Raw genomic sequence first — 17,006 nt, 5'->3', positions numbered from 1 at the left:
CAACAGGGAAGACAACCTCAACGGTTCCAGACCCGGCGCAGAATAGGTACCCGCAGACCGGACTTCCTCTTCACATATATACATACAGTGGGTGCGGAAAGTATTCAGACCCCATTACATTTTTCATTCTTTGTTTCATTACAGCCATCTGGTAAACTCAAAAAAGTTAATTTTTTTCTCATTAATGTACACTCTGCACTCCATATTGACTGATAAAAACAGAAATGTTTGCAAATTTATTAAAAAAGAAATATCACATGGTCATAAGTATTTTGACCCTGTACTCAGACACTCATATTTAAGTTACATGCTGTCGATTTCTTTTATGATCCTCCTTGAGATGGTTCTACTCCTTCATTAGAGTCCAGCTGTGTTTAATTAAACTGATAGGACTTGATTTGTAAAGGCACACACCTGTCTATGCAAGACCTCACAGTGCATGTCAGGCAAAATGAGAATCAGGAGGACAAAGGAACAGGCCAAGGAGCTCAGAGACAGAATTGTGGCAAGGCACAGATCTGGCCAAGGTTACAAAAGAATTTCTGCAGTCCTCAAGATTCCGAAGAGCACAGTGGCCTCCATAATCCTTAAATGGAAGAGGTTTGGGATCACCAGAAGTCTTCCTAGACCTGGCCATCCAGCCAAACTGAGCAATCGTGGGAGAAGAGCCTTGGTGAGAGAGGTAAAGAAGAACCCCAAGATCACTGTGGCTGAGCTCCACAGATGCAGTAGGGAGATGGGAAAAAGTTCCACAAAGTCAACTATCACTGCAGCCCTCCACCAGTCAGGCCTTTATGGCAGAGTGGCCCGATGGAAGCCACCTCTCAGTGCCAGACATATGACAGCCTGCTTAGAGTTTGCTAAAAAACACATGAAGGACTCCCAGACTATGAGAAATAAGATTCTCTGGTTTGATGATGCGAAGATAGAATTATCACCAAAAAGTTCTAAGCGGTATGTGTGGAGAAAACCAGGCACTGCTCATCACCTGCCCAATACAATCCCAACAGTGAAACATGGTGGTGGCAGCATCATACTGTGGGGGTGTTTTTAAGCTGCAGGGACAGGATGACTGGTTGCAATTGAAGGAAACAAATCAAGTCCTATCAGTTTAATTAAACACAGCTGGACTCCAATGAAGGAGTAGAACCATCTCAAGGAGGATCGCAAGGAAATGGACAGCATGTCTTAAATATGAGTGTCTGAGCAAAAGGTGTGAATACTTATGACCATGTGATATTTCATTTTTTCTTTTTTTAATAAATTTGCAAAAATTTCTACATTTTTGTTTTTTTCAGTCAAGATGGGGTGCAGAGTGTACATTAATGAGAAAAAAATGAACTTTTTTGAATTTACCAAATGGCTTCAATGAAACAAAGAGTGAAAAATTTAAAGGGGTCTGAATACTTTCCGTACCCACTGTATTCCTGCAAAGCTGGAAGGATACAATTGTCCTAAATGTCTTGTGATGAAGCATGCATTAAGATTTCCCTTCACTGGAACTAATACCCATGAAAAACAACCACAAAGAATCATCCATCCTCCACCAAACTTCACAACTGGCACAAAGAAGTCAGACAGACAACATTCTTCGGGCATTCACCAAACACCAACACTTGTCCTTCAGTGGCCAGACACAGAAGCGTGAATCATCTCTCCAAATAACATTTTCCACTGCTCCAGAATCTGGTGGCTGCAGCTTTACCCCACTATCATACACCAGGTATTGTGCTTGGTGATGTAAGGCTTGCATGTAGCTGCTCTAGCATGGAATCATATGACATCAAACTCCTGTCACACAGTTTTTGGGCTGATGAGGTTTGAGATGACGTTATTGAGTCACCTCATCACTTGGTGATCCAGCTCTGTAACATTACTGGGTCTCCATTTCATGGCTGAGTGGCTGCAGTTCCTTCCACTCTTCAGTACCACCTTCAGTTGATCAGAGAATATTTTAGAGAAAAGACGTTTCATGAACTAACTTGTTACAAAGGCGTAGTCCTATGACAAGACCACGGTCAGATTCAGTGTATCTCACAGTTGTGAATCTATGAATCTATGTATTTATCACTTTACAAGAGAACTTGGCTTTCTACCTGGAAATGTGGGCTGGAGACACAATGGGCAATTTGTTTAAAAAGTGGTTCCTGGATCTTAACGAACTGGGATGGTTCAATGACATCCAAAATTTCTTCCAACTCTCCAAGGAACATCACCTGTGAAAAGACACCATGGATTATAATGCTAGAAATATATCTCAGTTACTATCAGCAGGTTTTTGTTATGCAATCAGTGGTATGGGCAGGTTTATACAGGGCTCAACATTCAGAGCTCTACTAGATCTGCAGCAGAGAAAAAACCAAGGTTACTTACCGGTAGCCGTTTTTTCCGGAGCTCATATCAGCACACCTGAGAGAGAGAGGGATCCGCCCAGCCAGGACAGTAACCTACTGAAATATAAGGGTGATATCTCTCCCTCGCTTCAGTTGGTTACAGAGCATGAGAGGTCCTCCCAGTTAATTACACATATAACCAACACCACATCATAAATACTCCTAATTATAGTGCACACTCATACGGTGAAAAGGGGGGGGGGAATATATGGGTGCTGTCATGGGCTCTGGAAAAAACGGCAATCGGTAAGTAACCTAGGTGTTTTCCCTTCACCCATGACAGCAAACCTGAGCGATTTTTGGAGACTTTGAAACACCTTAGGGAGGGGCCACCACTTGCAGCACCCTTCTACCCAAGGTCAAGTCAACAGAGGAGGATAGGTCCAACTTATAGTGCCTAAAGAATGTGGATGGTGAGGACCAGGTAGCAGCCTTACAGATTTGGTCAATCGATACCTCTGCATTTTTTGCCCAGGAGGTTGCCACGGCTCTGGTGGAGTGAGCCTTGATACCATCAGGAATCGGAGCACCACTAGCTGAGTAAGCTACACTAATGGTCTCCCTAATCCATCTGGCAATGGAACCCTTTGACACCCCATAACCCTTCCTGCTACCCTGAAAGGCTATGAATAGGGACTGGGACCTCCTCCACTGGCTAGTCACAGACATATACTCTAGCAGCGCCCTCCTAACATCTAGATTGTGAAATCTCTTTTCCCCCGAATTTTTAGGGTTCTCACAGGAGGGAAGGATAATCTCCTGCCTTCGATGAAATTTTGATACTACTTTGGGCAGATATGCCGGGTATGTTTTTAACACAATCCTATCCTCATATCTGTGTATAAGGCAGATTTATAGAGGGCCTGCAAATCACTCACCCTACGAGCTGATGTAAGAGCCACTAATATGAATGTTTTCAGGGTAAAATATTTTATTGATAACTCATGTATGGGTTCAAATGGTTCCTTCGTGAGGGCCTCCAATACCAAGTTTAGATCCCATGGGGAATCCTTCGGGGATGGAACTGGTTTGGACCTATGGCAGGAGTTTATGAATCTTGCCACCCATCTATTAGCAGCAAGGTTACAGTTGTATAATGCACCTAAGGCCGACACCTGAACTTTAAGGGTATTAACAGCTAGTCCCAGTTCCAACCCCGATTGCAGAAACTCTAAGATGGGACCGATTGGAGGTTTTTGGCTTAACGGCTTGTCTAAAAACTTTAGGAATTCACTCCATGTCCTGCCGTAGATACTTGTAGTTATGGGTTTCCTAGTCCTTAACAAGGTGAAAACTATCCCCGGCAAGAACCCCCTACTACTCAGAAGTGTCCTCTCAAATTCCACGCCGCAAGATGGAACCCCTTCACCTGGGTGTGGAATATTGGCCCCTGACTGAGGAGGTCTGGAAACTCCAGGCAGGATCCATGGATCTGGTAGCGACATTATCCACAATAGGGAAAACCAAGGCCTTTTTGGCCAGAATGGGGCAATCATAATCACTCTTGCTTGATCCCTTCTGATTTTCCTCACCACTGTTGGAATCAAGGCTATTGGAGGAAATGCATAAACAATTTTGAAGTTCCAAGGAATCTGTAGGGAGTCTACCGCAAACGGCCTTTCCCTTGGGTTTAGCGAACAGAAACTTTTTACTTTCCTGTTGCGTTTGTTGGCAAACAAATCTATTTCCAGCATCCTCCATAGGCGGACTATCTGCTGGAAAACCCCGAGGTTTAAGGTCCACTCCCTTTGCCTTAGCTTGTTGCAGCTTAGGAAGTCTGCCTCGACGTTCTCTACACCCTTCATGTGTAGTGCCGTAAGGGATAAGAGATGTTGTTGCGCCATGTGAAAAATGTTGTTGGCTGCTTCCATTAGGAAGTATGACCTTGTCCCCCCCGATGACTGATGTATGCTACCGTGGCATGGTTGTCTGACATAATGCGAACATCGCGGCCCGGTAGGAGAGGAAAAAAGTTTCTCAGAGCCCTGTGTCCACCGCCCATAGTTCTTTTAGATTCGACGACGACCCGAGCTCCTGAGGCGCCCAAGACCCCTGAATCGCCTGATCTCTTAGGTGTGCCCCCACCCAGAGAAAACGTGCATCTGTTAAGATCACGTCGCTCACCAGTCTTTCCCAAGGAACCCCTGATGTTAAATTTGCCCTGTGTGTCCATCATCTGAGGGAGTCTCTGACCTCCAAGGAAAGATTTATCGCCCTCTTGGCGTTTTTTGTGCTGATAGTATCTCCCACTGCAGCTGTCTGGTATGGAGCTGGGCCTATTTGACTGCTGGGATTCAGCAGTGTATAGGGGTGAAATTAGCAGTGAAATTAGGGGTCTCCTCCGCAATGGTTCTTTGGATGCAGAGGGTACAGAGGTCCTTCTGCCAATCCTTCGCTAGGTGATTTTTGCACAGAGCACAGACCCTGTTATTCTTCTTTCCCATAGATTTCCTAGGCCTCTCCGGACTCGGAGGCTGTGGTGGGACACATAATGCATCCTCTCTGGACACCGAGGAATCCCGGGACCTCTGGCTGGGACGGCTGCTGCTCCTGGCACAGCTACTCCCTTTGTGTCCCTGAAGTCGAGCTATAGACTTCCCTGGTGGTGGTGGTGGTAACGGCGACTGCCGCTGCTGTAAGTCACCTAGATTCATTTCTTCAGCAGCCTCCTGCCCTGGTGTCTGCGCGTAAATGATCCCAGCGCTCCGTGCCTCGTTCCAGTTCAATGTTGCCCCTCCCCCCTGCGACTGCCGGCCGGACACATGCGAATCCTACTGTATACCGACCGGCGTCGCACAGGGCGCTGCCTTCTTGTTTCCGGCGCCTCCCTGACATCACCGGGACGCGCCTACCATCATGCCTAGTGGTGCCCGTGATGTCAGCGGCACCCGGAAGAAAGCCCCGGTCGCACTACCATGCGTTACCCTGGTGGGCGGCGGCCTGGGGAGCGCAAGGGGAGGGCGGCACGGCGGATCCAGCCAGTCAAACGCCGACTATGCTGCCCGTGCCCAAACGTACACCAAGTCCCCAGGGGACCTGTGGATGGCGCTTCCAGCACCCGAAGGCTGGCATCACAGGTACGTGACTTGCTCTTCCAATGCCAGGACGGGCCTGGGACTTTCTTCTCTTCATCCATAACAAGTACCGCCGTCTTCCAGTATGGGATTCCCATCCAGGACAGGAACCCAACTGAAGTGGGGGGAGAGGTACCGCCCTTATATTTCAGTAGGTTCCTGTCCTGGCTGGGCGGCTCTCTCTCAGGTGTGCTGCCATGGGTGAAGGGAAAACTGTGATTCTATCACAACTGGTGCACCTAGTAAACTAAGTGATACATCAATAGAATCAGGGTCTTAGTCCCTGCGTTATGCTGCTGACAGATTACATAGTAAAAAATCTGGTGACAGATTCCCTTTAAGGAGTCATAGCAATGTGGTCACAGAGCACAGAGTGAATGAGGAGTTTGTAAATTGGCATAATAAATGTAACAAAGTAAGTGACGGGAAGGTGAGTATAAAAAATATGCTCATTGGAACTTACCAATTCTGTAACGTGACATTACACAAAATATTTTGTCCTAATGTCTCTAAACTGAAAACACTCATTACAATAATTATATTTTAGAAGTAACAAGAAACTAATGTGATGGTTACATGTAAACTGTGCACAAAGGCAGTATATGATTACACATAAACCTATGAACGTGTCTAAAATATATTGTATAGTTACACGTTGTTACCAACAGGAATCCTCACCATGCAACCAATGTGCATTGTCATCACCATTTGCCCTCTGTATTACACTCTATACAGTAGAAGTAGACACACACAGGGCCGGCGTCAGCACCCAGTGCACCCAGGCAAGTGCTGGGGCCCTGAGTAAGAAGGGGGACCACACGCTGTTGGGAACATCGGCGCGCTATAGGTGCCTGTGCCGGCACCTGCAAGTGTGTCCCCCAGCTTGCTCAGGGCCCCGGCATTTGCGATACTTAATTCTTCCTGTTCCTCCGCTGCTGCGTCTTCTGACTGTGACGTTCAGGTCAGAGGGCGTGATGACGTCACATCTGTGCACCCTCTGCCTGAACAGTCACAGTGCAGACAGCCAGAAGATGCCGACGGTGAGGAGTCCGGAACAGAGCAGCGGCTAGCAAGGAGAGGTGAGTATTTCACTTTTTTTATGTTTGGGGCATTATATATGGAGACCATCATACACTAGAGCATCATATATGGAGCCCATTATACACTGGAGCATCATATATGAGGCTCATTATATATGGAGCATTATATGGGCCCATCATACACTGGAGCATCACATATGGGGCCCATTATATATGGAGCATTATATGGGGCCTATCATATACTGTATGGAGCAATATATGGGGCTCATACTTTATGGGGCCCATCCTATACTGTATGGAGCATTATATGGGGCCCATTATATATGGAGCAATATATAGGGCCCATTACATAGTGGAGCATTATATGGAGCCCGTCAAATACTGTATGGAACATTATATGGGACCCATTATGTATGGAGCAATACATAGGGTTCATTATTATTTATGGATCATTATATTGGGCCCATTATACAGTATGGAGCAATATAAGAGGCTCATTATACTGTATGGAGCAATATATGGGAACTATTATATACTGTATGGAGCAATATATGGGGCTCATTATTCTGTATGGAGCAATATATGGGGTCCATTATTCTCTATGGGTCACTATGTTGTGCCCATAATACTGTATAGAGCATTATATGGGGCACATTATTCTGTATGGGGCAGTATATGGGGCTCATTATTCTGTAAAGAGCACTATGTGGTGCACATAATACTGTATGAAGTAATATATGGGGCTCATCGTTCTGCATGAAGCAATATGTGGGGTCCATAATACTGTATGGAACAATATATGGGGCTCATTATTCTGTATGGAGGACTATGTGGTGCACACAATACTGTATGGAGCAATATATGGGGCTCATTCTGTATGGAGCAATATATGGGGCTCATTTTTCTGTATGGAGCAATATGTGGGGCCATCATTCTGTATGGAACAATACATGGGGCTAATTATTCTGTATGGACCTCTATGTGGTGCCAATAATAGTGTATGGAGGACTATACTGTCCAGTTTCTGACCTATTGTAGAATTTACAATATACATCACTCATATAATGTAAGAAGTAAGTGAAATCTTTGGCATTGTACTATACCAGTATTTCTTTGCCGTATCTGTGCATCATGGTATGTGTTCAAGGGGCCCACGGGGACTCTTTCGCCCGGGGCCCACGAAAACCTGGAGCCAGCCCTGCTTACACATGTCACAGTCCATGATGGTTGTGTTGTTCAATATTCTAGCAGTATTAATGTATCGGTAGGATCCTCTCTTCACACAGTACGTCAAGAAGGTATTTATAGGGTTTCTGCATTATCTATGAGCAAAGCGTGCCGAGCTTAGGTCCAGGCAGCACCATGATGATATCACTCCCTGATCTATGCTTAAGCAGCTCAGCCGTGACATTGTGCGGATCAATATCACCCCGTGACTTTCCATATTCTTACTGCCACTAATCTGGAGAATTATCAATATTTGATGGCAAGTATGTGACCATTTGACATTTAAAGCTCAGACACCACTAGGGTATTGGTATATTGAAGAAATGTTAGAGGATAAAACATAACTTTTATTAAAGAATTTTTTATGAAGGTTGTCAATTAAAAGTATAAAGCGGCACAATAGCATAGTGGGTAAATTCAAACCAAAACAATGCAGCTTTAGAAGGGCTACTAGTTATCCCAAATACAAATGTTGCATGTTTATGAATTTTGCTAAAATTGTGACATTTTAGAAAGGGTAAAAATGGTTGCAACATAAATGTATTTATTCTACGCCTTTTCTAACCTCAAAGTGACATCCGACATACATGTACAGTAGACATGCACTATCAACGTAATGATCCCATCACATCATTTGAACTTCTTAATGGTCACTGCCAAGCATGACACTTGCATTTGGAAAAGCCTCTAAGCTAGGCCAATATCAGTTCAGAGCCCATCGGTCCCTGGCACAGCGCTATCGCAGGATGCCTATGGGTTGCTAAGGCGTGGTATTATTAAAAAGGATTCATAGGAAACCAGTATTTTACAGCACACTGAAGTATTGCAGTGTATTGTATAGGCGCTAAAGAGATAACAGGTTCATGTCTCCTAAAGTGTTTAATAAAAAGTGCAAAGAGCGTTAAAAAAAATATTTAAAAAAATAATACATAACAGTTCAAATCACTCCCCAAACATAAATCTCTAAATGTAAAATATGAAAGCATTAACATATTTGGTATTGCCACTTGAGTAATTGCCCAAACTAATGAGATATAAAAAATATTTCGCCTTTATAATAAATGCCAAAAAAAAAACCAAAAAAACAGAATTGGTATATTTTTGGCCAATAAGTTCCCCTCCACCCCCCCCAAAAAAAAAATTCAATAAATGTGATTCAAACATCCTATGTATCCCAAAATGGTATCAATTAATACAATCCAACAGCTGTAGAATTTTTTTTTTTGTGCGCAAATTTCTGATTTTTTTTTCTCCATTAAAATATATATACAAAAATGCTTATATGTTTGTTATCGCCTTAACTGTACTGACATGGAGAATCATGTCGACAGGTCATTTTTAACACAGTGAACACTTTTAAAAAAAAAATGGCAGAATTGTATTTTTTGAACATTTCATCTCACTTGGGGAATTAAAAATTACGCTTTGTGAAGCAAAAAAAAAAAAAAAATTCAAAAACGTTATGGGACTTGGAAGAAGGAGAAGACATAATAAGAGCGCAAAAAAAAAAATTGATTAACGGAGTAGTTGGATTGTTCATCAGGTTATCATCCACAGAACCCGACATTGCTGTTGTCTGATCTTATTGACGATGATGAGAAGATAATGTGTATTGCGATAATTGCTATTTTCCCACATGGAAAAGCTTTGGATAAATGCAGCATAAATATTACCGTCATGGAGTTGCTTACACCTTTGATTTACCTTGATACACTGTATGTCCAATAAATGTTCTCACTGATAAGTTTGATTAGCCAGATTATATGGGACAATAAGGTGGAAAATTACATTCACAGCTGCTTTATCAGTGCCTAAAATGAACCAGATAAGCTATAGCAAGCAAAATTGTTTCCATGGATACAAGAGTTGCTAGGGAATGTTGGATATTCACAAGATATCTGCTCCATGGGTACAATAGCGGGGTGATCATGCTTCCTCATAAACCAGATGACTAATTTATTACATAACATATACACACCGGCATCATTACACTGCTGCATCTGAGCATCCTGACATAATTGACTTTTTATTTCACACACATTTTTTTCGAATGTTTTAGAAAAATGATAATTTATGAATGAAGCAATATTGAAAATATATGAAAAAAATCCCCCTATTATTACTAATTGGGACATTTATACACACAAAGAGCAGAGCACTAATTGCAAAATTCTTGTGCAGCAAGTTGTCTTACAGCCAGACTCAATGTTGGAATATGTTTGGTGCAACAACTCCATTCCTGTCTATGAGTGTTCAGTTGCTAGATTTGTATGCTGTTTATAAAGTTAAAGAAAAAAAACTCTCAGAGGCTCACACAGGGAGAAAAAGTGACTATATTTCCTGTTTTTCCTGTGTCTGTGTATGAGAGAAGCAGCCTGCTCTAGATGCTGCACAGATAGAGACACACAGATGATTTATTCCTGATCTGTTACACTTATCATATATTGTTCCTGTTTGTTCCTGAAGAAAGAAGATCTGTTGTCACACTCTTGAAGAGTATCCTGAATAATCCGCTGCCAACAAGTTATGGGCCCAGAGTGACATAGAACCCCAGAGTAACACAGCAACAGAAGCACAGAGCAAAAGAAGCACAAAGCAACAGAGAAGATTTCCACTAGCAGCAATCCTGTCAACTTCTCAGGGCCAAGCCTTACTAACCAGAACTACCAGTCCTGGAAATTCAAGGTGAAGATGCTGCTCATAAGAGAAGGTACGTGGACGTATACTCAGGAACAAGTGCCTAATCCATTACCAGATGAATGGCTAGAGAAGGATCAGAAAAGCACAAAGCATGATCTCCCTCAGTGTAGATATAATCAGATTGTGCATATATGCAAGAGTGCAACCGCGAAGGAGATGTGGGATGAGTTACAGAAAGTGCATGAAAGATCAAATCTCAGCAATAAGCTTTATCTCATGAGAAAGCTGTATCAGTCTAAACTAAGTGATGGGCAGAATATTCAGGACAATATAAGAAACACCCTAGAGATTGTGGAGCATTTCAAGGGTATTGGAGAAAAAAATTAAAGCATTTCATGTTGCTGCACTTCTATTAAGTGGTCTTCCAGAGAGTTATGACACAATCTTGACTGCACTAGATGCACGGCCAGATGATGAGCTGACACTAGAGTATGTTAAAGTCAAACAACTTGTGGGTGAATTCAAGAGAAAAACGCAGCATGTAAACAGCAATAATGAATCCAGAGCAGAAACAGCATTAAAGACACAGAATTTCCCTAAATATAAGAGCAATCTTAGAGAAATTCCTGAATGTTTTGTCTGTAAAAAGCCCGGCCACCTCAAAGCAGATTGCAGAATTTGGAAAGCAAGAATGAGTCAGCTTAAAAAGCAGATATGGTGTATAGATTCTGGTGCAAGCAGCCATATCCCAAATAACAAGGATTTCTTCACTGACCTTAATGAAAGCAAGTCAGAAAAGGACATCTTAGCTAATGGTCACTATATGACTTCAAAAGAAGTGAACATACATTCCTTTAAAAAACAGCTTTTAATAATCATGTTAAAAAACACCTTCCCAGTGAAAAACAGGCCAATACCCAAAATACAAAAAAATATACTGACCGGAAAAATATCTAGGCATACTCTACAATAGGCCTATCTGTTATGATGAGTCACCGAAGGAGGAAAAAACAAAATACCAGCTAAGTCCAGAAAAACCAGAGAGGTAGGCAGCTATCAGATTGCAGACCCCTGAACCTATCCACAACAACTAGCAGTAGCCGTGGGGGGTTCCTACGGTGCCCTAGACCCCTCGATCACAGCCGGAGAACTATATAGCCTAAAGACAGAAAGGGGAAAAACTAAACTGCCCCAGGGCAGACCCCAAAGCAATAGGCAGCCCCCAACATATAATGACGGTGAAGCAAGATGAAAACACTAACACAGATAGAAAGATAGGTTGAGCAAATGATGGGACCCAAGCTAATTACATAGGACAGGATAGGAAAGTTGCTGTCTGCCATCCGCAAAAACCCTATCAAAATGAGCCAACAGACTGATAGGAAAAACAGGCCCTGAAGTCGCTAGGCTTCAAAAGACTATATCAGCATTCAGGTATATTCTGAAGACAGAGCAAAATATCAAGAGATCAGAGACAAAAATGGAGTTCAGCTCACCCGCGGCCAGGGAAGGCAGAACTCCCAAAAAACAAGGCAAAACAAAAACAAAACTGAAGAGTACAAAGAAGAGCAGAAAAACTTAGCTTTGAGATGCAGGAATCAGACTGGTCTCCAAGAATCCAGCAGGAAAATCACCAGCCAGAAAGAAGGGCGTCGGCAGCCTTATATCCAGTCCTCAATTCCAGCCACCCAGTCATCATCTAGCTGCCCAGGTGTTTGGTAATCAGCCTCACTACCTTCCTTCACCAGAGGAGGGAGTTCATCAGACCTCAATGGTGAAGGGAAAAATGAACTCACAACAGTACCTCCCCCTTGAGGAGGGGTCACCGAACCCTCATCCATGCCACCAGGGCGATCCGGGTGAGCCCGATGAAAGGCACGCACCAATCTTTCGGCATGAATATCAGAGGCAGAGACCCAGGAATTATCCTCCTGACCATAACCCTTCCACTTAACCAAATACTGGAGTCTCCGTCTAGCCAGACGGAAATCCAGTATCTTCTCTACCTCATATTCCATGTTACCTTCAACCAATATAGGGTCAGGAGGTGCCACCACAGGAACTACTGGTTCAACAAACCTCTTCAACAAGGACTTATGAAACACATTATGAATTTTAAATGTGACAGGAAGAGCAAAACGAAAAGAGACCGGATTAATAATCTCCAAAATCTTGTAAGGTCCAATAAATCTAGGCTTAAACTTAGGAGAAGCCACCTTCACAGCGATATTTTTTGATGACAACCAAACCATATTACCCACCTTAAACTGGGGACCAACGGTCCTACGCCGGTTGGAAAACCGCTGGGCCTTTTCCTGGGAGAGAGACAACTTATCCACTACTTGGTCCCAGATCTGGTGCATTCTCTCCACCACAGTGTCAACACCTGGGCAGGCAGAAGGCTCCACCTGCCCTGAAGAAAATCGAGGGTGAAAACCAAAGTTACAAAAAAAAGGTGACATCAAAGTGGCAGAACTAGCTCTATTATTTAAAGCAAATTCGGCGAAGGGCAAAAATGAAACCCAATCATCCTGATCGGCAGAAATAAAACATCTCAAATACGACTCCAAAGTCTGGTTTGTTCTCTCCGTCTGCCCATTGGTCTGAGGGTGAAACGCAGAGGAGAAGGACAACTGAATTCCCAGCTTGGAACAGAAAGTCCTCCAAAATCTAGACACAAACTGAACTCCTCTGTCAGATACAATGTTCTCAGGAATCCCGTGCAAGCGAACCACCTGTTGCAAAAACAAGGGCACCAACTCAGAGGAAGATGGCAACTTAGGGAGTGGTACAAGACGGACCATCTTAGAGAATCTATTACAAATCACCCAAATAACAGTCATTCTCTGAGAGACAGGCATATCAGAGATAAAATCCATTGAAATATAGGTCCATGGCCTCCTGGGCAGCGGCAAAGGCATCAACAAGCCACTAGAGCGAGAACAAGGTTTAGACCGGGAGCAAGTCCCACAGGACTGCACAAAATTCCTGACATCGTGAGACAAGGCGGGCCACCAAAAAGACCGACTCACCAGATCTCTAGTACCAAAAATACCTGGATGACCAGCCAATGCAGAGCAATGAACTTCAGACATCACTCTCTTCCTCCACTGGTCAGGAACATACAACTTTCCACTGGGACAACGCTCAGGTTTGTCCTCCTGAAACGCTTCCAGAGCACGTCTCAAATCGGGCAAGATGGCAGAAAGAACTACCCCCTCGCCTAAGATGGTAGCAGGCTTAGTCACAACAGGAAAATCAGCAAGGAAACTCCTAGAGAGGGCGTCTGCCTTGACATTCTTAGTGCCCAGAAGAAAAGAGACCACAAAATCAAAACGTGTGAAAAATAAGGCCCACCTAGCCTGTCTAGGATTCAAGCGCTTGGCCAACTCCAGGTAAATCAAATTCTTGTGGTCAGTAAGGACCACGACTTGGTGTTTGGCTCCCTCCAACCAATGTCTCCACTACTCAAATGCCCATTTCATGGCCAACAGTTCCCGATTCCCCACATCATAGTTACGTTCGGATGGGGAGAACTTTCGGGAAAAGAAAGCACAAGGATTCATTTTAGATGTCACAGGATCTTTTTGGGACAACACCGCTCCTGCAGCAATCTCAGAAGCGTCCACCTCCACCTGAAACGGGAGTGAGACATCAGGTTGCCGCAAAACCGGAGCAGAAGTGAATCTTCGCTTCAGCTCCTGAAAGGAAGAAACAGCCTCTGGAGACCAATTCAGCACATCAGCACCCTTCCTAGTCAAATCCGTCAATAGCTTGGCAATACCAGAAAAATTAGCTATAAATTTCCGATAAAAATTAGCAAAACCCAAAAACTTCTGGAGGGCCTTCAAAGAAGTGGGCTGACCCCATCCATAAATGGCCTGTACCTTGGCCGGGTCCATTTCAATAGTTGACGGAGACAAAATAAATCCCAAAAATGAAATTCTCTGTACCCCAAAAAGGCATTTCGATCCCTTGACATACAGGGAATTCTCCCTCAAAATCCGGAACACAGTCCGAACATGTTCCACATGAGAGTCCCAATTCTTGGAGAAGATCAAAATATCATCCAGATAGATAATCAAAAATTTATCCGCAAAGTCTCGGAATATATCATTCATGAAGCACTGGAAGACAGAAGGGGCATTAGTGAGCCTAAAAGGCATCACCAGGTACTCAAAATGTCCCTCCGGAGTATTAAACGCCATCTTCCATTCATCCCCATGCTTAATGCGAATAAGATTATACGCCCCCCTGAGGTCAAGCTTGGTAAACCAGCAAGCACCTTTAACTCAGGAGAATAGATCAGAAATCAGGGGTAACGGATACTGATATTTAACAGTAATTTTGTTGAGGGCACGATAGTCAATACAAGGCCTTAATGAACCATCCTTTTTAGCCACGAAAAAAACCCAGCACCTAAGGGTGAAGAGGATGGTCTAATATGACCCTTCTCCAATGCCTCCTTAATATAGGATCGCATAGCCTCGTGCTCGGGTACAGACAAATTGAAAAGCCGACCCTTGGGGAATTTACACCCCGGGTTCAGCTCAATTGCACAGTCATAACTCCTATTAGGAGGCAAAGACGCAGACTCATTCTCACTAAATACCGTATATACTCGAATATAAGTCGAGATTTTCAGCCCAAAAAATTGGGCTGAAAGTCCCCCTCTCGACTTATATTCGAGTCATATACAAAGGGGTCGGAGGGGGCGGATGTGTCAGGTCATACTTACCCGTCCTGACGCTGTGTCTTGAGCCCCCAGCTTCTCCCCGTGCTCTCTCTTCCAGCCTTCAGTGGTCACGTGGTGCCGCTCATTAAAACTCATCAATATGCGCATATTCATGAGTTTTAATGAGCGGCACCACGTGACCGCTGAAGGCAGGAAGAGAGAGCGCGGAGAAGCTGGGGGCTCAAGACAGCGTCAGGACGGGTAAGTATAGCGATACTCACCTGTCCTGCGTCCATGGCTGCTTGCTGCTGTCTGTCATCGGTCAGTGACTTCAGACAGCAGAGGGCGCGGTGACGTGATTAGTGCGCGCCGCGCCCCCTGCAGTCTGAACGTCACTGACTGATGACGTGCAGATAGCGGTGAGCAGCCATGGACGCAGGACAGGTGAGAATCTGACACCCAGCGACGGAGAGGTGAGTATGTCATTTTTTTTATTTTTACATGCAGCAGCAGCAGCGGCGGCGGCAGCACATGGGGGAATAATCTAAGGAGCTTCTTATGGGGGCAGCATATGGGGGAACAATATGGAGCTTCTTATGGGGGCAGCATATGGGGGAACAATATGGAGCTTCTTGTGGGGGCAGTATATGGGGGAACAATATGGAGCTTCTTATGGGGGCAGCATATGGGGGAACAATATGGAGCTTCTTATGGGGGCAGCATATGGGGGAACAATATGGAGCTTCTTGTGGGGGCAGCATATGAGGGAACAATATGGAGCTTCTTATGGGGGCAGCATATGAGGGAACAATATGGAGCTTCTTGTGGGGGCAGTATATGGGGGAACAATATGGAGCTTCTTATGGGGGCAGCATATGGGGGAACAATATGGAGCTTCTTGTGGGGGCAGCATATGAGGGAACAATATATGGAGCTTCTTATGGGGGGCAGCATATGGGGGAATAATCTGGAGCTTCTTGTGGGGGCAGCATATGAGGGAACAATCTATGGCGCTTCTTATGGGAGCAGCATATGGGGGAATAATCTATGGAGTTTCTTCTGAGGACACCATATGGGGGAATAATCTATGGAGCATTTCCCACCCTAGACTTATACTCGAGTCAATAAGTTCTCCCAGTTTTTTGTGGCAAAATTAGGGGGGTCGACTTATACTCGGATCGACTTATACTCGAGTATGTACGGTACATCATAAAAGTCAGCCAAATAGTCAGGAACATCATGCGACTGGGGAGAGGTGGAGAAAACAGGAGCATCACTAAGGGCACACCGACAACCCCAACTCACCACAGACACAGATTTCCAATCCAGAACTGGATTATGGATTTGCAACCAGGGAAACCCCAGAACAATGGTATCATGCAAATTATGCAACACCAAAAATCTGCAGTTTTCTTGATGGTCTGGGGCGACCCGCATTACCACCTGGGTCCAAAACTGAGGTTTATTCTTCGCCAAAGGAGTAGCATCAATACCCCTCAAAGGGATAGGCGTCCGCAGAGGTGTCATAGGAAATCCACAACGTTTAGCAAAATCCAAGTCCATCAGGTTCAGAGCTGCTCCCGAATCCACAAAAGCCTTAGCGGAAAATGTGGACAGGGAGCAGATCAGAGTAATTGCCAGAAGAAACTTAGGTTGAACACCACCCACAGAAAACGTGTGTGCACAACGTTTCTCTCGTTTAGTGCAGACAGAAATAATATGCGAGGCATCTCCACAAAAAAACACAGCTTATTACGCCTTCTGAACTCCTGACGTTGCGCCCTAGACAAAACTCTATCACATTGCATAGGTTCAGACATTTGTTCAACAGGTGGTAACATCTCTCGTGTAGTTTTGCGTTCACGTAAACGCCGATCCACCTGAATGGCTAATGACATAGAATCGTCAAGACCATAGGGAACAGGAAATCCCACCATAGTATCTTTTACAGTTTCTG

At 44.2% G+C, this 17,006-nt stretch overlaps 1 protein-coding gene across 3 annotated transcripts in view; it reads right to left on the bottom strand.

Annotated features, from left to right (window-relative positions):
• Window positions 1-17,006, bottom strand: part of PPP2R5B (protein phosphatase 2 regulatory subunit B'beta) — a 166,279-nt gene that overhangs the window by 18,170 nt on the left and 131,103 nt on the right. For all 3 annotated transcript variants that reach the window (XM_073554479.1, XM_073554480.1, XM_073554481.1), the window contains one exon: window positions 2,097-2,216. In XM_073554479.1, coding sequence (XP_073410580.1) covers window positions 2,097-2,216 — 120 coding nt within the window. The remainder of the gene's footprint in view (window positions 1-2,096; window positions 2,217-17,006) is intronic.

The sequence above is a fragment of the Dendrobates tinctorius genome, unplaced genomic scaffold (genome assembly GCF_039654945.1).
Source record: "Dendrobates tinctorius isolate UK_male_01 unplaced genomic scaffold, ASM3965494v1 ptg000211l, whole genome shotgun sequence".
NCBI classification, from domain to species: Eukaryota; Metazoa; Chordata; class Amphibia; order Anura; family Dendrobatidae; genus Dendrobates; species Dendrobates tinctorius.
Note: the sequence above shows the minus strand (reverse complement) of the source record. Positions and strands in the feature narration are given on the sequence as shown.